General features: G+C 52.3%; 1 protein-coding gene across 28 annotated transcripts in view; it reads left to right on the forward strand.

The window, feature by feature from the left end:
* The window catches only part of CTIF (cap binding complex dependent translation initiation factor), a 313,540-nt gene extending 295,712 nt beyond the window's left edge, over positions 1-17,828 (forward strand). For all 28 annotated transcript variants that reach the window (XM_058277654.2, XM_058277674.1, XM_058277661.1 and 25 more), the window contains 2 exons: positions 12,248-12,301; positions 13,903-17,828. In XM_058277654.2, coding sequence (XP_058133637.1) covers positions 12,248-12,301; positions 13,903-14,118 — 270 coding nt within the window. In that variant the 3' untranslated portion in view covers positions 14,119-17,828. The remainder of the gene's footprint in view (positions 1-12,247; positions 12,302-13,902) is intronic.
* Positions 17,829-22,774: the final 4,946 nt, after the last annotated feature.

Below are 22,774 nucleotides of genomic sequence, written 5' to 3' on the forward strand. Positions count from 1 at the left end.
CACTCCCTGAACAGAGCACCAGGCATAATCGACCGTCTTCTCAATGACTCAAGGACATTACCTTGAGCACCCTTTCCAGTGCTGTCCTCTAGGCGCAGCTGCGGATGTGTATCCAGATCCAGCACGGGCGCAGGATGGATGGGCCCAGACGCACCTGTGGACACTCCCGAGCGGCAGGTGGGCTCACGCAGCCTCCCACCCCACACACCTGCCTGGACCTCGGGCCACACGTCGGGCCGTCCCATCCAGCCAGACCTCATTGTCCTCCCTCTCCCCATTGTTGATATCTGTGCCCATCACTGTGGCTTCCTCAGCCACCGCAGCCCTCCACTCCCGCTCTCTGGATGGCAACTTCTTCCACGCGGTCGCCTTTTCCCAACAACCCATCAGAGCTTTCCGGCTTTGCTCTCCAGCAAACCAGCCTGTAATCTCCAGGCTTGTTGCTGTCTGCCAGCCCCCCCGCCCCCCCCAAACACACCAAAAGAGAGAGACCTAAAGGCCAGGGTCTAAGCTGAGATTTTACTGTAGCTGCGGTAGGCTGCTCGGGTGAGTTCTACCAAGGTTAAGTTGTGCGCCGTTGTGAGCTGAGGCCGTCTGGGGGCTGGTGACCCATCTTAAGCTGTCACTGACCCCTCACTAGGCAGACAGGAAGTTGTGACCTCCAGCCTTGCGTCACTCCTGCACAGTAAGGCGGCTCTGCAGACCCTCCCCTCCCCACGAGGTGGCATCCCCAGCAGCTGGCCTGATGACCTCCTGGGCTCACCTTGGCCAAGCTGCCGGTGCCCTCTGGACCTTCCCTGGGGACTCCAGGCTGTTCCCACCAGCCGCCTTTCTCCCTAGTTGCTCTTAGGCCTCCCACAGCCAACTTGGAGCACCTTGGCCTTTCCCTGAGGGAGGATATGATGGGTGTGCCCATAATAAGTCTCCGGGAGGGACAATAGGACAGGAATGCATTAGCTTCCGAACAAACACTGTGCGGGCTCGCACAATCGCCTTGGATTCTCGTCCAAGAAACACATTTCACTGTTGGAGGGCGCGGGTGCCCCAGCCCGCCCACATCCCTTTCTGTTCCAGAGACTCTGACAAGTGGCCTGCTCCTCCCTCACCCCCAAGGCCTTCAACCCTGGGGTTGGCCAGACTCGCCTCCTCGTTTGGAACAGCTCCTCTCCCAAAGGGTGGTGCAGCGAATGGGGCAAACTTGTCCCGGCCAGAGAAGGGCCCCTACCACCCAGAGGGTGCTGCTTCTTCCATGACTTCTTTTTCTCATTGTGGTTTTCTCTCTATATATATACACACACAACATAATATTTCCCATTTCAACCACTGTTGTTCTCTACACCCACCCCCACCCCGGGTAACCTGTAATCTCCTCTCTGCCTCTGAATGTGCATACTCTAGTTATTTCCTATCAGTGAGATCATACAATACTTGTCTCTTTGTCTCTGGCTTATTTCCCTCCATATGAGGTCTTCAAGGCTTATCCATTCATCTGTTGATGGACACTGGGGTGGCTTCCACCTTTTGACCATTGTGAATAATGCTGCTGTGTTCACTGGTGTACCATTACCTGCCGAGCCCCTGCTTTCTGTTCTTTTGGGTATATGTTCAGAAATGGAATTGCCAGGTCATCTGTCTATGTTTAACTTTTTGAGGAACCCTGCCATTACTTTTTGGCTCCTCTTTGAGTTAAATAAAGGATTGTCTGCAGAAGATCCCAGCTAGAACGTACATAAACAAAAGGGCTAGTTGGCCCTTCGACTTGCCGGCGGGGATTCTTGTATTCAAAATCTAGCTAGCTATCCCTTAGGAAAGCAGAGCCCTATAGAGAGGAACACGGAACAGATAAATTTTGACCAAGCGGGAAAAATGGAAGGGTCTCGTACTTGGGACACTACCCACAAAGGCAAGTCCAAGAAGGATTCCTGGGAAGTCTTTGATCACCCAGAGCCTTGTGGGCCTCAAAGCAGTGCTGGAAGGGCCAGCCTGGGTGAGGCAGGCCAGCCTCGTGTCATAACACCAAGAGCAGCAGGTTGGGACTTCCTGGCCATGTGAGCTGGGTCTGGGAAGGCTTCCTCATGGCTACAATGGGGAAGTTGAGGTAAATGCAGCCCTTCCAGCTCCTCTAAGAGTCTGAGAGGCCACACTCAAAAGCTGGCAACGAGAGGCCAAGTCAGCATTTGAGAAAGAACAGGCCTTGGGTCTGCAGCCACCGATTTCCTTGCCTCAGCGCCTCTCTGCATTTCAGCAACTGTGATGGAAACTCCCAGCACTCCCTGATTTCCTGAGAAAGCCCAGCAGACTATTTGCAAGACGGCCTATCGCACGTTGTGATTTTTGGCTAAACGCACACTTTTCCAGACAACCAAGCAACAGATAAGGCTGGAGGAGATGCTCCGGGGTGAGAGCCTGCCCACAACTGTGTTTGAGGGCCTGCTCAGGCCACCACCCAGAGCTCCCACCCTGACTCCTGGCTTTGTCCTCTGCACTGACAACCAGGAACCCAGCACCTACCATGTGTCAGACAACGTATTGGGTGCCTCCTGAGTCAACACCCTTCTTCCTTCCCATAAGCTCCTGGGTTCTGCCTGCTTTCCTCCTCCCCACCCAGCTGCCACCACCCACTACTCTAGGAAGTCCCTTCCCACCAGACACCCCACTTCTCCATTTCATTGTGATTCCTACCAGCAATTTATATTATAAGGATTTTTTCCTACTAAGTGCAGTGGGGAAACAGATATGAGAGAACAAATTTTTCAACAGAAATTTCAGTCAAGGTCTTACAGAGTTCTCCTACTATGACTCCCCAACTTCCCTTTTTCTCCCAACACCCATCCCAGATAGTCACAGGACCTCCTGAGTCCTTGCAACCAGCCCCTGGTCCCAAGGACTCACATGGATACTGGGCCATGGGGCTCAGGTAGGCCCTCCTGCAGGTGAGCTTCCATGTGTGGCCCCAGCACTTGCCTTAGCCTCTGACTTGGGGGAAGCCTCTCTGGCTCTCTCTCTTCTGAGGATCTGCAGCTCTGGCCTTGGGAGGCCCCTTCCACATAGCACCTGTGTGAGAAGAGCTTTTCTTTCTTTGCCTCCCTCACCTCCCCTAGGAGCCAGAACATCACTCTGCAAGATAACTCCAGAAGCAGATGGCAGAGGAGAAGGGGAAGGGCAACTGTATGCTGAGAAAGAAAACCAAATGAGCAGAACTTAGAGGATTGTCATTTCAGAGCCCAGGATCTTGTGGATTTGGGCCAAGGTGCCAACAGGACATGGCACATGTCTGGAGAGCTTGAAAAGAGGAATCTGAAGCCAGGGCCACCCCCAAAGGTGCAGACCCAGGCAGATCCATAGTTTAGTCCTCTTTCAAACTGATCTTCTTTAACTCTTGCTGGCCACTTTTCAGAGGAGAGGTTGAGGGCTGATGGTTCGGGAAGCAATTCTGCTTGGCCTCCAGGCCTGCAGCCCCGCAAAACCAAAGCCATTTACAGGACACGTCCCAGCCCAAAGCCATTTAACATGCTCCGTGGCATCACCTTCACCCTGGGAAACTTCCAGAAGTAGAAGTACAGTTTTCTTGTATTACAATCCTCAAAAACATCAAGATTAATATACTCAGCACCTGCTCACTGCCCTGCCTCTTCATGCAGCTCTTTCTGATACAAAGTCCAGGAAACAGTTCTGATGACAGGAGTTGCCTTAGAGTGTCCCAGCCCACCCGAGTGGGAGCCAGGCGCTTTGATACCCGGCTCGGCCTCATGAAGGCTAGCTCTACCTGCACAGACATCAGCGGTCAGTCCCACCTCACTGCAGCCTGTGTATGTGACTTGAGGGTCCCTCACCCAGCCCCAAGAGTCAGCCTTCTCTTCCTGATGGGAGAGGAGTATTTATTGACTGTGAGTCGATTTCAAATCTGCATGGCTCCTGGGTTGCCTTGTACATGCATACAGCTGGTGATAAAAGTGAAGTTGCCACCCAGGCCTGTGATCAGCCCTGCAGATGAGCCCAGTCGGGCAGGGCTGTTTGGCAGCCAAGCCAGGTGGGGAGCTGTGGGCTGGAGTTCTCTGCCTCTCTGTGAGTGTTTTCAGCAGGTGGGATGGGAAGGGGATAGGCTCACGCTGACAAAAGCTTCCTGGATCTCCTGGGAATGTTGGATCCCCATTCACCCTTTAGGGGTGAAAGATTATTTCTCTAGAATCTGCCTTCTGCTTTGAGGGTAAATCTTTTTCATTGTTTAGTTGGGGGAGTATATTTGGTAAAATACATATAACATAAAATTTACCATTTTAACCATTTTGATGTGTAGAATTCAGTGGCATTTAGTATATTCTCAATGTGCAACCATCACCTCTTTCTAGTTGCAAAATATTTTCATCACCCATAAAGGAAACTCCATAGCCATTAGCAGTCACTCCCCATTCCTCCCAGCACCTGCTGACCACTAATCTGCTTTCTGTCTCCATGGATTTACTTATTCTGGATATTTCATGTAAATGAAACCATACAATATGTGACCTCTTGTGAATGGCTTCTCGGCATACAGTTTCCAAGGCCCATCCATGTTATAGCATGTCCCAGCACTTCATTCCTTTTTATTGCCATGTAATACTCCCATGTACAGCTTTTGTTTATCCAATCACCAGCTGTTTCCCCCTTTCCACTGTTGTGAATAATGCTACTAGGAAGATCTTGTATACATTTTTGCTTGAACCCCTGCTTTTCATTCTTATGAAAATTTCAAGTCTTATTTTCCTAGGGCTGCCATAACAACATACCACAAACAAGTGGCTTAAAATAACAGAAATTTATTGTCTCACAGTTCTGTATACTAGAAGTCCAAAATCTAGGTGTCAGCAGGGACACACTTCCTCTGACATTGTAGCATCCTAGCAGTGGCTTGCCATCCATCCATGGCGTGACAGAATTTCTGCCTCCATCACATGGCTATCCTGTATCCTACTGGTTGTATCCAAATGTCCTCTCCTAAAAGGATACCAATCATATTGGATTAGAACCCATGCTAATCCAGTCTGCCCTCATCTTCACTAATCCCGTCTTCACAGATCCTATTTCCAAATAGGGTCACATTCGTGAGTCCAAGTGTTAAGACTTGGACATGGCTTTCTGGAAGACAATTCAATCTATAACAACATGGGAGTAGAATTGCAGGCTCATCTAGTAATTCAGTGCTTAACTTATTGAGGAGTTCTCAAACTAACACTTCAGTTGCACCATTTTACATTCCCATGAGTAAAGTATGAGGATTCCAATTTCTCCACATCTTCACCAATCCTTGTTATTTTCTGTTTTTAAAATAATAAGTATCCTAGTGGGTATCTCATTGTGGTTTTGATTTGCATATCCCTAATGACTAGTGATGTTGAGCATCTTTTCATGTGCTTATTGCCCTTTTGTATCTCTTCTTGGAGAAATGACTATCCAAGCCCTTTGTCCATTTTTAAATTGGGTTGCTTCTTTTTGTTGTTGAACTGTAAGAGTTCTTTATTGTCTTCATTTGCCAGGTTGCTATGACAAATACCGCACAGTGGGTTGGCTTAACAGCAGGAATTTATTGTCTCATGGTTTCAAAGACTGAAAGTTCAAAAACAAAGCATCGGCAAGACCTTGCTGTCTCTTCGAAGTCTGTTGCGTTCTTGTGCTGGCTTGCCACCACCCTGTTTCCTTGGCTCACATCTCTGCCTCCCCATCACATGATGATCTCTCTCTTCTTGTGTTGGCTCTTCCAGTTCCCACTGGCTTCTGGCTTCTTCCTGTGTGGCCATCTCTGACTCTTAGCTTCCAGTTTCTTCTCTCTATAAGGCCTCCAATAATATGGATTAAGTCACACTCTAATTCAGAATGCTACAACTTAACTAATAATAATATTTTCCAAAGATCCTATTACAAATAAGTTCACACCCTCAGAAATGCACATTCAGATTAAGAACATGTCTTTGTTGGGGCTCCACATTTATCTGCTCTGAGTACTAGACCCTTAGCAGGTATATGATCTGTAAATATTTTTTTCCCATTCTGTGGGTTGTCTTTCACTCTCCTAATAGTATCCTTTGGTGCACAAAAGTTTTTAATTTTGATGAAATTCAATTTATCTGGTTTTTTTCTTTTGCTGTTTATGCTTCAGTACCATATCTAAGAGGTCATTGCCATATCCAAGGTCATGAAGATTTACCTCTATGTTCTCTTCTAAGAGTTTCATAGTTGTAGCTCTTATCTTTAGGTCTTTGATGCATTTTGAGTTAATTTTTATATGTGGCATGAGTTAGGAGTCCAACTTTATTCTTGGATATCCAGTTTTCCTAGCACCATTTGTGAAGGAACTATTCTTTACCCACTGAATACTCTTGGCACCCTTGTCAAAAGTCACTTGATAATCTAAAACTTCTTTCAAAATAAAGAGGAAAAAAAATCAAGTGACCATAGATGTATGGTTTATCTCTCTCAATTCTATTCCTTTGATCTGTCTATCTTTCTGACAGTACCCCACTATTTTGATTATTGTAGCTTTGTAGTAAGTTTTGAAATTAGAAAGTTTGAGTCTTCCAACTATGTTCTTTTTCAAGATTGTCTTAATTATTTTGTTTTGTTATTGTTGTTGTTGTTGTTGTTGTTTTGAGGTACTAGGGCCAGGGATTGAAACTGGGACCTTGTATGTGGAAAATCGGCGCTCAACCACTGTGCTCCATTGGCTCTCCCGAGTTGGTTTTTTCATTTCTTTGTTTTGTTTTTAGGCAGTACCAGGGATTGAACCCGGGACCTCATACATGGGAAACAGGCACTCAACCACTTAAGATACATCCGCTTAACTATTCTATTTATTTACTTTCTGAAGATTTAAATACATATGATACAACATTCAAAAGAGGTGAAATATCACCCTTATACCCATGCCCCAGGAAGAAATACCCTGAGACCAGGCAAGGAGGATCCCTGACCCATACCTCAGAGGATCCCACACTTTGGAGTATCTTCCTTGAAATTTCTAAGTGCCCCTCCAGTGCCTTGGACCTGCCAGGACTGGCAGTGAAGTACGAAGAGACCATTCCAAGCCTGGTCTTGGTCCTGCACGAGTCCCAAACCCTGTTCTCTCCAGGGCACTCTCTCAACCCCCCAGGTTCCACAAAGAGCCCCAGGACTCATGCTCATGGGATGTCCCCAGCCCTGGTTCCAGGAGGGCAGCCTAGTGAGGCCATGATTCCCAGTGGCCAAGGTGGAATTTATTTCACAGGACCATTAAATTGGACTGCCAGAATGGTGCTGACATCCACATTTTGAGTGACTAACATTGTTTATATAGAGGTGCTCCCTAAAATAAATATTTTCCCCACATCCTATGTGCCTTAAGCAGCCTTGATCCCAGCCACCCAATTCTCCTCCCCAGAGGCCACCAATATTACCAATTTTTTATTTAGTCTTCCAAAGACAATTTATGCAAGTAAAATGGCAGCAATCAGACAAATTATTCCTGTCTTTTTTTTTTCTTTTAAATGACTTTGGAGCTCTTTCCATAAGAGCTTTCTCATTCTTTTCTTATGACTGTGTGGTGCTCCATTGTATGAACATAATTATTTAACCAGTCTCCCAGTTAATAGACATTTGACTTACTTTCAATCCTTTACTTGACAATAGTGCAATAATGACCTTGGTACACATGCCAGATTACATTTGTGAGTTTAGGTAGGATAAATTCCCAGAAGTAGAAATGCACTTGTAATCTTAATAGTTATCACATCACCATCTATAGAGTTATGCCCATTTACATTTGCACAAGCACTGTCTGTTTGCAGATATGCCAACTGTAATTTTGTGCCTTGTCCCCTCTGGAGAGAGAGCACTGTGTGGGGTGGAACCCCCTCCCACTCACTCTCACCTTTTCAGGTGTGTGTGTGTTGCGGTGACTTGCAGAGGAGCTGCCTTGTAAGGTTAGCCATATCCCCCTTGCAGCCTCTCCAGATTGCATGGGTATCTGTCACCTCCCAAAGCTTATCCATTCATGAGGAAATAGTTGCCAAGTGCTGGGTGTTGCCAGACACTGTGCCAGATGCTGGGGACACCAAGGAGTAGCCCAGAAGCCCTGCCCTTGGGGAGTTTGCCTTCTGGTGGGGGAGACAGAAAATAAACAAACAGGCAGACAAGGATGTCAGGGGTAATAAATGCTATGGAGGCAAGTAAAGCTTGGAGGCAGGTTGAGGTGATCAATTATACCACGGGCTGGTCAAGGAAGGCCTGCCTCCTTGACATTGTGCCATGGTGACATTGGGCAGAGGCCTGAAGGCGGTAAGGAGCGAGGTCTGTGGCTATGTGGGGACAAATGCACCAAGACGGGAAGTCAAAAACATGGGAGTACGTTGAGCAAGCACACCCACCTGTCCCTTTGCGTACCCCATATTTGAGCTGTCCAGGTCCCGCCCCGGCTCCTTCCTTCCAAAATGATTTCTTGTCTGTGTGTCTGCTGTGAGCCCAGTTCTCAGTCAAGTTCTGACCAATACAAAGAAGAACAGGTACGGTCCCCAGGAGTGTCCCCGGCCCATGGAGCCCACACCACCTGCTGCCCTGACAGCCTGCTCGGGCTTTTGGCAGGTAGCAAAGACCACCAGTGTCTTCCGCTCTCCTGAGCTAAGTGCTTACTGCTCCTGCCAGATGGCCCTAGCCTAGGCGCACAGGGGGAGGGAGGGGAAGAGGAAAGGCTGTGTGGAGTTTGGATTTCGAGCTAGCAATGTGAGCAGTTCCCCTGGATTGTGCCTGGTTTCACCCCTCCTTCTTGACAAGTCAAGTCCAGGTCAAACACCTCAATGAGGATGCTCACCCCACCCCACCCTGTAAAAAAAATAAAAAATAAAAAAATAGACAGCATACTTTGCAGGAACCAGCATTTCGTGAATCCCTACAGTTGCCAGGCATTGTGCGGGGTGTGAAACAGGCAGCAGAAATGACCATGGCACAGCCTCTGCCTCCAAGAAGCCAACAGTTCACACTGACAAATATCTTTTTCCTTATGTGATGTGTCAAGTGGGCAGTAGAGCTGGAAGGGGCTCCATGGACTGGGCAATCTGGAAGGTTCCCAGAAGACAGTGGGAAGAGAGCTGGGCCTTGACAATGGGGAGAGTGTGGAAAGCAGCCTCCTTGAAACAGAGGCCTCCTGCAGCATAGAAAAGTCAGTGGCGTTCACAAGGCCGGCTGTGGAGTGAGGGCGCTTGGTGAAATATTCAGCTTTGGAGCCTGAGGCAAAAGTTGCAAATCCTCCCGGAACCCTCTTTCCCTTGCCTGCCACACCCCACCCAGGGGCACTTGTGGGCAAACCTGACTCTTCTCCCAGCTTCAACCACTGCTGCTGGAGGCCAGGTGCCGCCATCTTGGTTTCCTGGTGTCCACCCTTCCCCTACTCCCAGCAGGCAGAGTGGGCCACTTAAAGCCTAAGCCAGGCTCTGGCCTGCCTCTGCTCAGAGCCCTGCAAGGCCTCCTGGACCTTGTCTCCTATGGCTCTCTCCTCTCCTCCAGACCTCCAGCCAAGCTGGCCTCCATGCCCTCCTTCCACAGGCCAAGCCTGCCCTCAGTGCCATTCTTACCCAGTATCTTCCTGTGACTTGCTCTCTAGCAATTACGCAGCGCTCTTACCCAGTTGTTTTTCATCACAACACTTATTACCTCCAAGTTTATTGTTTGCACTTCCAGCCTCACTGCAGCAGGACTTGGTCTTTGTTTCAAGCAGTGAACAGGGCAGGGCCAGAAGCAGGAACTCAACAAATATTTGGGAAGTGAATGAACCACCAACCTTTTTTTTTGGTAGCTCTGTGCTGTTTCTAAAGTGCCACTTCATCATCCCTTGCAATTTGGTCTGGGAACTCTAACATCTGGTGTGGGATTGGGGAGGCCACATTGAGAATGAATTGAACAAATTTATAGTCTAAATGGTCTTCACCATTTCGAAAGTCATGCAGAGGTATGCTCATGTTTTACATAATATTTATTGAGAACATACTGCATATAGTTCAAAGATTTCTGTAGATGAAATGTTCCAAACTGTTTCTTCATAAACGCAACCAATAACCTTTTTGTGAAGTCAATTAAGCATTATTGAGTATGCTTGAGTTGAGGGTTGGGAGTTAATTGTGGCTGAACTGGGACCCTGGGGCTCAGGGATGGTACCCCCCAAACTCTAGGCCTCGGCAGCTTCTGGATTGGCTTGTGACAGAGCAACTCTGCATCCAGTAGCAGCCAAGCAGAACAGTGCCATGGCAAGGTGGGACCATCCCTCCAGATCAGCAGAAGGGGTAGAAGGGGGAAGGATTGGGGTTAAGGGGTTGTATCAGAAAGCCAGGCAATGTTCCACAAGTGAAGCAACAAGGCTTCATTGGGGAGAGGGCTAAAACATTCCAGATGTATGCCCCAGAAAAATGAGCAGAACCTGATATCCCCTTGGCTATGGGGGGCAAGAGAAAAGGAAAATGCCAAAGTTTTTCAGCTAGGAGGTAGGGGGGAGCTGCTTTGATAAAGACAATGCCATCAAGTCACTGGGAACAGAAGTCCAAGCAGGTGTGGAGCAGTCTAATCTGCATGAGGGAGTCATCTAAGAGTCACAATCCAAGAGACAAAGTCAAAGGGGCAGGAGCGGATGGAATTGAGGTGAGAAGAAGTCTCAGAATAAATATTTGGGGAGCAAAAAAATGGGGGAATGCCTGTTTTTAGGAGGAGGGGAATGATAGCCAGCAAAGGGAACAGCAGAAGGATTTCTCCATGGATTTTGGGGGGAACTGGATGCTAGAGCTTCTCTGAGATTATCCCCAGAAGTTTCAAGCATTCGAGTGGTCAACATGTCAAATGCGCCTGGGGATTGAAGACAGAATGGGTGGGTAGATGGATGGATAGATGGATGGATGGATGGATGGATGGATGGATGGATGGATGGATAGAAAAATAACAAGTGCTAGAGAATTGTAGAGAAATCAGAATACTCAACCATTGCTGATAGGAATGAAAAATGGTGTAGCCACTAAGGAAAAAGTTTGACAGTTCCTCAAAAACTAAACGTAGAATACACATGCCCAGCAATCCCACTCCTAGGAATCGAGAACGCATATTCTCACAAACCTTGTACACAAATATTCATAGCAGCAACATTCACAATAGCCAAAGGTTGAAACCACCCCAGTGTCCATCAACCGATCAATGGATAAACAAAATGTGCTATACACATGCAATGGAGTATTATTTAGCTGTAAAAAGGAATGAAATTCTGACGCATGGCATGATATGGATGAAACTTGAAAAATTATGCTAAGTGAAATAAGCCAGGCACAAAAGGCAAACATTGTTTGATTCCACTTATATGAAATATCTAAAATAAGCAAATTCACAGAGATAGGAAGTTGACTGGTGGTTCCCAGGGGCTGTGGGAGAGGTAAATTGGGACTGAGCACGGGGTTTCTTTTTGGAGTGACGGAAATGTTCTGGAACTAGAAAGTGGTGATAGTGGGACAATATAGAGAGTATACCTAAAACCATGGAAATATACACTTTAAAGTGATAAAGTTGTGTTATGTGAATTACATCTCAATTTTTAAGTCAGAGGGAGAGATTGAGAGGAGGAAGGTGAGGCAGGTAGAGGGAAGTCTGGATGGGGAATGGCCAGACCCGAGGCTGGGCGGCCTAGTGCAGTCTTAGTTAAAAAGTAGCTCCCACCTCTAGGGTATCAGCACAGTCATGGTTTGGAAAGTTTAAAATGCTGGGCTAGAGGAGATGAGTGTTTTGATTGCTGAAGGCTTCCTGTAGCCAGAGTCCAAGAAGGCCGGAGGCAATGACCGTGCCCCCTGACTCGACGGGCAGTCACCCATTGAGAAGTCTTGAACCGCATTTCATTTCCTGAGGATTCTCGCCGACCAGCTTCTAGCAGCCAAAGACCCCAGCATACTCACTTCTGCCCTCCAACCCAGCTGCAGCCTTTCTCTGCAAACGCCTCCTGTTCCAGCCTCTCGCCTCCTGTTCCAGCCTCTCGCCTGCCTGGAGTCCACACCGCCTCATCGCTGCCAACCTCCAGCCACTCGGATCCCTCGCGCGAAACCGCTGGCTCCCTCGTGCAGCGGTCCTTCTGCTCTCCGACCTCTGCGGGCTCTCGCCCTGGCCTAGCCCTGGGAGGTGTTTGTTGCCAGATGATCAGGGCTGGGCGTGGAAGGAGGAGAGCAGGGCAGGGGCTGCCGAGAGCCGTCCCTAAGCAGTGCTTCCTGTCCCCTCTCCTCCACAGCTCTTGCAATCTCAGGATGTGAAGGAAGATGCCGTCCTTTGCTGCTCTATGGAGGTAAGTGGTGCGGCTGACCTATCGCTGAGCTCTGACGCGGTGCACCCCTCACTCCTTAAAGACTGTGGGGTGCAGGGGTGGTTGGAAACATCCCCGAGTGCAGGGAAAGAGGCATCGAGCAGAACAGGTGGGGCTGGCTTCATAAATAGACATGGACTTCTGTGTCCAGAACTACCAACCCTAAACCAGAGTAAGTGCTGACGGTGGGACCAGCTGAGCCCTGAACAGAGAGAAAAAGGGCTTCTGGTCTCCAGAGGGAAGGGTGGATTGTCTACTTGCTCTGCCCTGAAAACTACCCTCTCCTTGGATCAGGCGTTCCACACAAATGACTCCAGGGGCCCACTGCCCCCAAACATACCTCTTTGCTGTGGTGATATGGGGCTTGGGGAAGGTGACTGATGCTTGCACTCTCCACGTGGGCACTCCTCACTTCCTGTCCCCAAGGTGCTGCCCCTTCCCACCGAAACTTCCTCTGGGCTCTCCCTTCAGAGGCTTCACTTGGGCCCAGTCATCCGGTCAAATCTTTGTCCTCAGATAAGAGCCCTGAGTCATTCAAAGGGTGCTGAGGAGAGGGGCTTCTGGCACGAGAACACCAGGACACACCCGGTGCTCAGGAGCAGGGCTCCCCCGACCTGTACCAACTGCAAAGAGTGTTCCCAAAGAGCCAGGGCGCAGAAGAGCCCGGAGCCCCAACAGCAGCCTTGGGCCTGTGGGGTGGTCACTCATTCTTCTAGTTCCTTCGTTGGGCTCCAGCTGGTCAGCTGGTCAGTGAGAATCCTTAGGAAATGAAATGAGCTTTAAGACTTCCCAGCTGGTGACTGCCCTCCAGCATGGGCTGTAGGCTGGAGAAGATAGAGAAGGAGAAAGCATGGGGCCTGGTTGAATAGATGACACAACACAGCAAAGGGTGATGTGTAGAGTAAGTGTGGGTGCAGAGCATCCACCCCTGAGGAATCAGAAGAGAGAGGTCAAGGCGGGTTGGGAGATCCAGCAGATTTTGTGAAGAAGGTAAAGCCTTGGTAAGTGGGTGAGCCAAGGCTGAGCATGGGGCAGAGATGGGAATTGAGATTATATGGCAAGGACCTGCAGGAACTGCTGATCAAGGTGGCACTGATCTGGAAAGCTGGGCTTCTTCACAACAGAGGCTTCTCATGGTCATTGGGGGCCTCTCATAAGGGCAAAACCCCCAGTGGACTTTCTGCCCCAGGTCATATTTCTCTCATCCCCCTCTGTGTCACAAATGTGGGCACAGGTCAGCTCAGGGGCCAGTGGGTGTGGATTGGGGACAGGAGAGAAGGGAAGAGAAGGAAATAGGAGACTTCATCCCTGTTCTCAGGTTCCACATGGACACGCACAGGTAGTAATGACCTAAGCTCATTTCCGAGAGATGTCCTAGCAATTGAAAATCAGCATGGTGTCATCAGATCACCAAAGGGACAGGATGACGGAGCAATCTAACGATGTAAACTTCTCCCCCCGTGGCCCAGACCCGAATGTCCCCAGGGCAGCCCAGCCATGTCCTGTCCCTATACCCAGCCCACCTAACAAAGGTAGGGCAGGGGGCTCAAGTCCTGTCCTGACCTCTACTTCTCCGGCCACAGCTCCAGAGCACAGGCCGGCTGCTGGAGGAGCAGCTGCCCGAGATGATGACGGAGCTGCTGGCCAGCGCCCGTGACAAGATGCTGTGCCCCTCGGAGTCGATGCTGACCCGGTCGCTGCTCCTGGAGGTCATCGAGCTCCACGCCAACAGCTGGAACCCACTGACGCCCCCCATCACGCAGTACTACAACAGAACCATCCAGAAACTGACAGCCTGACAGCCAGGGGGCCTGGCGGGCGTCCCGCGGGCAGCTGGGGCCCTGGCGTGCAGGGCCAGATGGACAGGCAGGAGGACGGGGTGGCCCTGGCAGGAGAAAGAAGGGGGGAGGAAGGCAAGCAGAGCCGGTGGCCAGTCTGGAGCCAGGCAGGGCAGGGAGGAGACCCCTGAGAGGAGCAACCCCATCCAAGCCCCCCACCGCCCGGCCCCGAGCATGCGTCTGCTCACACCAGTAAGGGAAGCATGCTTCTTTCCTCGGTGTTCCCGGCTCCGGCCCCTCCTCGATCCTGCCTCCCCGCCCCTCGCCCTCCCACTGAACACGCCCCCCGCGGGGGCTTTGTGCGAGGGGTTTCATCTCCGTGGCTCCTCAGAGACCTCGGCAGCGTCTCACGCTGGGGCAACGCTTGGGTCAGAAAGGACCTCAGAAGGCTGAAAAAGCGGGTCGGAGACGGGCTCGCATTGTTCTGGGGCCCGCATTCTGTCGGCGGCCGTTGCCAACTGGCAGGAGGCAACGTGTAGCAGATGTTTGGGAGGACAAAGGCAGGCACGGTCCCCACCAGCCGCCTGTAATTGACTGTCTTTGTCAGCCCCGGTGGAGCTGGGGACCAGAGTCGTTTTGCCTCTAACCTTCCAACTTCAATTCCTCCTCGCTTTAGCCTCCCCCCAGCCTCAAGCCTAGGGGGTCGCGAGCAGGGAGGGGAGACGGGGCTTGCAGTTATATTTGCACTCTTTTGTTTCATTTTTCAAAAGCCGGTTGCTTTGAAGTCTTTTCTCAATGAAAAGAGCCCGGGATGTGAGTATGCATTCAGCTCGGGGAGACCCCCTATTAGTGGGAGATCAAACCTGGGCCCCTCTGGAAGGATTCTAGCCACAGACAGCTTGCCAGTAGCCAATTAGGGTAATTGGAAACTTCTGCCCCGGCGGGGTCCCCGCTGGGATCTTGTGTTCCCTGGCCGCTGGCCTCCCACACCTCTGCTCTCTCGTTTTAGTCTCTCTCTCTCAAAGGGCTGATACTGTCACCACTGGAACTGCATTAAACTTTGTCCCAGCCCTGAGGCCTTGTAGCAAACAGGGCCCAGATGAGGCCAGCACATGAAACCAAAATGCCAGGTGATGCTTCCCAGCTCCCCATGCAGGTCTTGCCCCAAGCACCTCCTGGGGAGAGGATGGGCCCGGGGCAGGCTGGCTCCCCAGGATTTGGCGGCTTAGCTACCTGGGCCTCGTCAGTGGCCCTGGCCTCATCGTGACCTCGTGGTCTGGGCAGGGGTCTGGAGATTGTGGCCCCCATGTTGTTGGGAAGGGAGTGAATCATTGCATCATCATGAGGACAGTCGTAGCTGGGTGGCCAAGCAGGGTTGCCAGTGGAACTTTCCAGACTGGAAACAAGGCCACGATTTCTTAGAAGGACGAGGTCCTGGAGAGCAGCCCCCTCTCTCTGCAGTTGGGGTTCCAGGAGGCTGGCCTTGGGATCCTTACGGGTGTCTGCACAACTCGGTCTCCCTGGTCCAGAGCCCACACTTTGAAAGCATCCCTAGGATATGACATCAGAGCCCAGCTCTTCCTAATTTGCTCCTTTGTTGAGACTGGGGATGACTCCCCGGGTCATCTTGGGGGCCCTTCCTGGCTCAACTGGCTGGGTGGGGAGGCTCCCCTTCGTAGCCTCCGAGCCTAGGAGAACAGGCGAGATGGGTGTGCAGAAGGCTCCCCAGACTCCCTGGCTTTCCCCACTAGCCGCAACCTGCCATCGGACTCCGGCTGGCCTGTGCCAGTCCCCCAAAAGGGCCTGTTGGGGACATGGTCTGGGGGGCAAAGGTTTACCCGAATCAGGGATCAACAGCCTCTGCCAAGAAGCGCGTGCCGCCCCCGCCCTGGCCTGCCTCTTCAGCTTCTCCTTCCTGCCGTTCTCCGTGGGCCCAGCCTGGGGCCTGGGGAGCCCACAGCCCCCGCGGGAGGCCCCGAGGGAAGAGCAGGGGTGCTGAGAGAGGGACACGGGGGAAATCAAGCTCCTGTGCCGCCAGGCAGCCCAGCCCACAGGCAGCCGCTCACTTGCAGCCCTCAGAGAGTCAGGCCTGTGCTGGGGCCATGCTTTCCTCACCTGGGGTGCCGAGTGTCTGCTGAGGAAGAAGCAGGGCCCCGGAAGAAGGGGGAGGCCCAGCAGGCGGGGGCACCTCGGGTCAGGCAGAGGCAAGGCGGAGGGGGGGGCTCCCCAAGCACCGCGTGCAGAGGGTGCCTGGTGTTCCCTGGAGAAGCAAGGCGGGTCTCAGGTGAGCACCTGGGGCCCCACGCCCCCTCCTCAGTGGTCCCGCCTCACGGCCACCCCTCCTTGCCTGTTAGAACCAGAGTGTGGAAGACGTGAGAGCTATAAATATGTATACATATATAAATATATTTTTAATTACGTGTCTTGTCACAGTGGCTCCAGACATACGATTTGCCTAGTTTATTCCATTGCCTGAAAGCGCTTCCTGGCCAATCCGAATAACAATTTAAGCTGTTTTTCTAAATGTAGTTGCTGCTACTTTTTCGGACATGGAGGGAAAACATTGAAAAAAATTTTTTTTTTCTTTAAAGGAAACAACAGTAAAGCTGAAAATCTGAGACTCTGAGGCAATTTCCCACGGGGGACGACTCAGACAGGAACCAGGGGGCAGAAGTGGGTGCCTCCCAGCCCTCTGCCCCCTGCCAGGCTGCCCCTCGCCCCACCCCGCTGAGTGAGAAGGGCCGCATCCACGCTGACCTCTGAATGTATTTGGTGGGAGGCAGAGCTGGAGATGGCGTTTCTAAGGCTCGTGTTGTTTTCCCTCTTCGCCCGCGGTTTTCTTGGCGCGCTGGAGAGGCAAAGTCCAGCCATCTGATGTTGATCCTGTTTCCGTCCCCCCTGCCAGTCGGGGCGCCTTAGTCATTGTTTTCCTCCAGGACGGCCTGCTCGCCGCAGCCCTGCTCCCCGCAGCCTGTGGCTTTGCCTGAGCTCTGGGACCACAGCCCCAGCGAGGCTCCCAGCCGCCCTGGACCAGGCCTGGAGCCCCCGCCGTCCTCCGTGGGGAGTGTGCACCCCCAAAACCCAGTTTCCATCTGTTCGTCCTTTCTTAATGTTCTGTAAACCTTTCAAGTCTGGGGATCGTCCTGTCCGCCCATGTAAATGTAAACGTTGGCTGAGTCGGTATTTATTCTAATTTTTATTTTATTTTATTTCTATTTTTCTCTGGGGGAAGGGGGTGGGATGTGTGGGAAATGTACCACTGATCATGCCCTGAGCAGCTGCAGGGGCAGGGGCCCAGCCAGGCAGGCCTCCACCAGCAGCAGCCCCAGGGGAGCCCCGCCCCGTCGTGGGCCCCTGAGAGGCCAGGTCAGGGGCAGTCATCTGGCAGCAGAACTGGCCAGTGTTCCTCGTGTGACCAGCTCTTGGGGCCTGCCTGTGGGACTCATGTCCCTCACCTGCCGGCATTCTGACTGGGCCTTCGAGGACGCAGGTCAGAGAGAAGACACTTTGCTGTGGACACTGGAAGGGAAGGGCTGCGCACCTCACCCGAGGCAGCGGCGAGCCGGACGGCGGGGCCCACCACCCCGGAGCAGGGCCCTGGGGCCTCCCGCCAAAGCCGCAGCCGAATCCTGCTCACACGACCACCTTCCCTCCCTCGGTATGTCCTGCTTTCCAGCTGAACCCAGACTCCAAGTGGGTTTGAAAAAATAAACAACACCAAAAAACAGAAACGCCCTGAATCTGTGTTCTGTGCGTGCGCAGCAAAGGAAATCTGTCCCGACGTTTTATTGTGCCTCAGCTGGTGCTGGCAGGGCCCCAGAGGAGCCCCTGCCCAGGCAGTGAGCTCACGAGAAGATTCCCCACAGTTTAGACAGGGTGGGGAGCAGCGTCTGGGGCTTAGGCAGGACTGGGAAGGTGTGGTCTAGGATTGCGTGGGCAGAGGAAACTCGTTCCCCTAAAACTGGGGCCCGTGGCCCATCCACGGTCACAGGATGGGGCCTGTCCTGGAGAAAATGCCTTTTCGAACTGCAAGTATGGCCTGCTGCATATTTAACTAGCCCTCTCCTTGCCACCCAATCTACCCCTTCCCCAGAAATGTGCTTGTGGCGTTCGGCTGTGACTTGTTTTAGGAAGGCTGAGATGGGCCTAGCGGCTTCTAGACAGCAAGCGTCTGTCCTGTCTTGGCTGGTCAGATGCATCTTTCATCAAAGGGTCCCAAAAAGGCCCAGTGATTTATTTTCCTGTGATGACATGTCCCTTGTTTTGCACAATCCCTCCCATGGCGAGGCCTTGGGGAACACTCCCTCCTGGTAACAGCTCCTCCTCGGGGATTCTTTCTGGCTAGAACTGACGGGTCTTTCAGCTCCTCGGGGTGGCAACTCGAGCATCCGCCCTCCGCACGCTTCCCTGGCCTGGCCGCGGTGGCGGCCGGGGCACCCAGGAGCCTGCCAATAGGTGGTCGTGGCATTACTGCTGTGCCCACCGTGACACCGCACAGGGACGCCCAGAAGTACACAGATTCGGGAGGAGGAGATAACACTAATTAAACAATTGATCATTTTTGTGAAGCCAAAATTTCTTTCCGAAAATGCAAAAAAATAGAAACAAATTGTAGGTAAAAATGAAAAAGTGTCTGAAGGCAGAATAGAGGCTGGGGAAGGGGGAATCTTACCAAATACTGTTCACCAAAAAAGAGAGGAGATTTTCCTGGACGATTTAGTCCTGGTTCCAGAAGGATCCAAAACGCTAAATACTAGGAATCACATCATTCAAATAATAAATGTCTCAACCCTGAATTTCACCATCTCTGCTCTTATGTAGCCTTTGAAGATGGGTTCCATTTATCTTGGGCTCTATAGGAGGGGCAGGCCCTGGGGCTTGGGAGGAAGAAAGAAGATTTTATTTATTTTGGATGACTAAGCTAGAAAACACACACAACTCAAAAGGGCCTTTTGAGTACCTAGGCAAAGGTGGTGAAGAAAAGAGGGGATTAAGAAGGTGAGAGAAAAGAAGAGGCTCTCTTGTTCCTGAAGTTCCCCAGCAGCTGAAGGGCCGCCCAGAAACCGTCTCAGGTGGCCTAAAAGAGTGTTTCTAACGCCCATTTTACAGATGAGACCCAGGCAGGTGGCATGACTGACCCCGAGCCCAAGCCAGTCGGTGAAAGGGCCGGGGTCGGGGTGAGAGCCTAGTGCCCTTTCCACTAGCCCAGAAAGCAAGTGTGTCCTTCTGTCTGTCAGCTGCAGAACACTGTCCCCAGTAACCGGCCAGCAACTCGGACCAGCCAGCCAGAGGAGCAGCCAGCGGCCTGCTGGCCGTCTGGGGCAGGCCACCCGGCATTCCCGCTGTGCTGGGGAAACAGGGAGCGTGAGGAAATAGCTCAATCCAAGGGATTTTGCGAGGGGGAAAGGGGGTATGAGGCAATGTTGCAGAGTTCGGTGCTGTTATGTAAAGAGGTCCTCCCGCTGGATTTCAGGTTCTCGAAGGGGGTGGGAAGAGCGGCCTCCTAGGGGCCATATCAAGGGGTGGGGTCAATTCCCAACTTGCTCGGGAGCTTCCCTTACGACAAACCAAAACAGGACGCGCACAGACCAACATTTCCAGAATTCTGGCCTCGGGGAGCCCCTCTTCTTACTGGGGTGTGCGCATCGTGCCCTGCTGGGGTGCCAGAGACAGGGTGGGGGAGAGCCACCACCTGCCTCTCCAGGGGCGCAGCGCAACGACGGGGCAGCGCAGAGTGACCGTCCAGGAGCAGCAGGTCCGGGCTGTGTTCCCTGCCGCCATCTGCAGCGTTGGGATTTGCCATCTCGGTTGTCCAGCCGTGGCGGGAAGGGGCTCCCGTAAACGAGTTGCTTGAATATGGGACAGAACACACACGGTGGGGTCATGGCCCCGGGCACTTCTGCCGTGACAGGCCCCTTCCTCGGTAAAATGTGTGTGCATGTATATATATATAATTATATGACTATGTTGGGGTAAAGATGAGTATAGTAATATTGTCTGTCAAAGCATTTCCATTGACCCAGAAGTTCATTCCTTAACTCTGATTTTAAAAGAAGCTAAAACACTTTTGTGGGCCTCTCCACTCTCGTGGGCCCTAGGTACCTGCGTCATGGTCAGGCCACCTTCCATGGACTTCTCATCTGAGCAAGCAAGCTCTCCTGCTGCCCTCCTGGCCTCAGGGTGAGCAGGGTGGGCGCGTGTCTACAGGGCGCTCCCGCTGCAGGCTCCCGGAGCAGTTGCCCATTCTGGAGAAGCCTCCCACGGGGTCACACAGCCCTTTCTCCTCCTTATCACAGCCCTCGAGCACACGTAAGCTCTTGTCTGATTCTAGTCTCACCCCAGACCTGTGAAAGAGGTCAATAAAATCCTTAAGTCCATTTTACCTCTGGAGAAACTGAGGCTTAGAGAATGATCCTGTGTGTCTGAATGGCACATTTGCCGTTGTCCCACCAGCTCTGCCAGTGACAGACCCTTTGCTCCCCATTTTAAAGACAAGAAACAGACTCAGAGTGACAACCAGTGTCCTGGACTACGGGACAGAGAGGCCAGGCCTTGACCTGCTGCCTTCTCGGTCCTGAGACAGACCTGGGCTCCTGTCCTGCGTCCCTTGGGCCGGTCCTCCTGCCCCCACTCTAATCGGTGTCCGCCCGCAGCAACCTCGCCGTCATCCCTGAGCACCCACCCATGCCCCGGGCGGTGCCTCCCATCGCCCCCACAGCCATCCCCATCGCGGGTGGTCGGCCTGCTTTACAGATGAGCGCCAAGGATATGGCCAGGGACCCTCAGGGACCCGAAGCAGAGCTGACTCCGAGGGTGGCGCCCCAGCCACCACGCTCCCTGCCGCCGAGACACATCACCCCATCCTGGGTTTTTCGAGTGCGCTTCACCTGGCTGTGGTGCCCACCTGCTGCTGAGGGATGGTGAGAAACAAGCAAGGGGGAAAACACTTGAACCACCGGAATTCACAGACAACAGACAACCACCAACAGGTCTGGCCCCAGTGCGGGGTGAAGGGCCTCTGCCCAGCACAGGGGAGCAGCACCTGGCTCAGGCCCTCCAGTGTTGGCACCCTAACTTTTCAGGGACCCCTCCGACGACTAACCAATGGCCCTGATGATGGGAGACCGCTGTGCCCCCTCTTCCCAGATGAAACCCAAATGTCCCCTGAGGCTAGAGGTAATGAGGGAACATCTTTGATGAGGAATGAGGCAAGCTAGAAGGCTTCAAACAAATTTATTCTATTGCACTTCCCTTTAAAAATCAAAGCGTTTATTAAGCCATTGAAAATCCTATTTTAAAAGATACCCATATAAATACACAGAATCTCACAATTCTGCAAACTCTAAATTCTAACATTCGTGATCTAGAGGGCATAACCAATCGGTAAAGATTTCTGCATCAAACACTCATACTTCAGAGTTTCGAATCAGTATAAATGTTGTGTCAGCCCAATAGTCACCAGCGTGATTCTGTGCCACTTGGGGGAAATGTTACCATTTCCTGGTTAAGTGAAAATCGTGCCAAGGTCTTCTGAAAGGCTGTCCCGAGCAGCCTAGAGTGGCAGCCCTGCACCCGAGCCCACGGCCTCTTTCCTCAATGCAGTGGAGCCCAGTTCCTGCAAACCAGCCCTCTCTTTCTCTCCCTTTTCCCACACCAGGCCTGGCTGCCCAGCAGGCACCAGGCATCCAGTCTACTCCACACCTCTGGCTGCTGGGGGCAAGCGGGGTCTTGGACTCCCTGGTGACCCAGCAAAATATCTAGGGACAAAGGCCTCAGAGGACACAGAATGGGAGGGAAAGGGCTCGTGATCCAGCCACAGAGACAGACCCAGGAATGGGCACTGCCAGCGGCTCAGCTCAGAGGAAAAGGAGGTGCCTTGGGGCAGAGGAGGGCAAGGAGAGTACCCCAGGCACACGGCTAGGAGTGAACAGATAAGGGCTGTGTTGGTTAACTATTGCCATGCAGCCCTGCGGAGCTAGCAAGCTTAAATCCCAGAGACTTCTGACAGGTGCTCTCAGCTCTCACTCACAGGTCTACAGGCAGGTTGGGGTTTGGATGATCTCTGCTGGCTGACTGGGGACTCAAGCCCACCCTCCCGGCCATGCCAAGGCCCCCCTTTATGGTGAAAGGAAGCAGGACTCAGCATGCAGGGAGTTACAGAGGTTAGAGGTGCAGGCATGAGCCTTTGCTTAGTGCCACCTCCTCCAGGAAGCCCCCCCTGACCTGCTTCCACAGCTCCCAGGGACGCCCCTGCAGAGCCCTGCTGGCTGTGTGGAGCTGTCAGTGTGTAGGTGCAGATGCCCACTGGCTATGAGCTCGACCTCGTCCCTTCTGCAGCTCCAGCACCGCACCTGAGCGGGGACCAAGTAAACGTGGGGGGATAGATGGTGAACTGTGATGGCGTGCTCGGAGGGGCTTGGGGACTGGGACAGGGCATTCCAGTGGCGGGCGCCTGCCCAGGGCCCTGAGGCTAACAACCCAAAGGGGTCCGGAGGTGGGGTGCTCTGCTGCGGAGGAGCCGCCGCTGCCTCGACCGACCCCCCTCAGAGGCACCCAGCGCTCCCCGCGGACCCCTCAGCGGGGCACCGCACCCGCGGGGGTTCTCGGGCTGCGCACACGTGAGCACGCGAGAACCTGTGCTGAGCGTGTCAACCCCAGGCTGACTGCACTGAGCAGC

This window comes from Dasypus novemcinctus, chromosome 16 (assembly GCF_030445035.2).
Source record: "Dasypus novemcinctus isolate mDasNov1 chromosome 16, mDasNov1.1.hap2, whole genome shotgun sequence".
Lineage (NCBI taxonomy): Eukaryota > Metazoa > Chordata > Mammalia > Cingulata > Dasypodidae > Dasypus > Dasypus novemcinctus.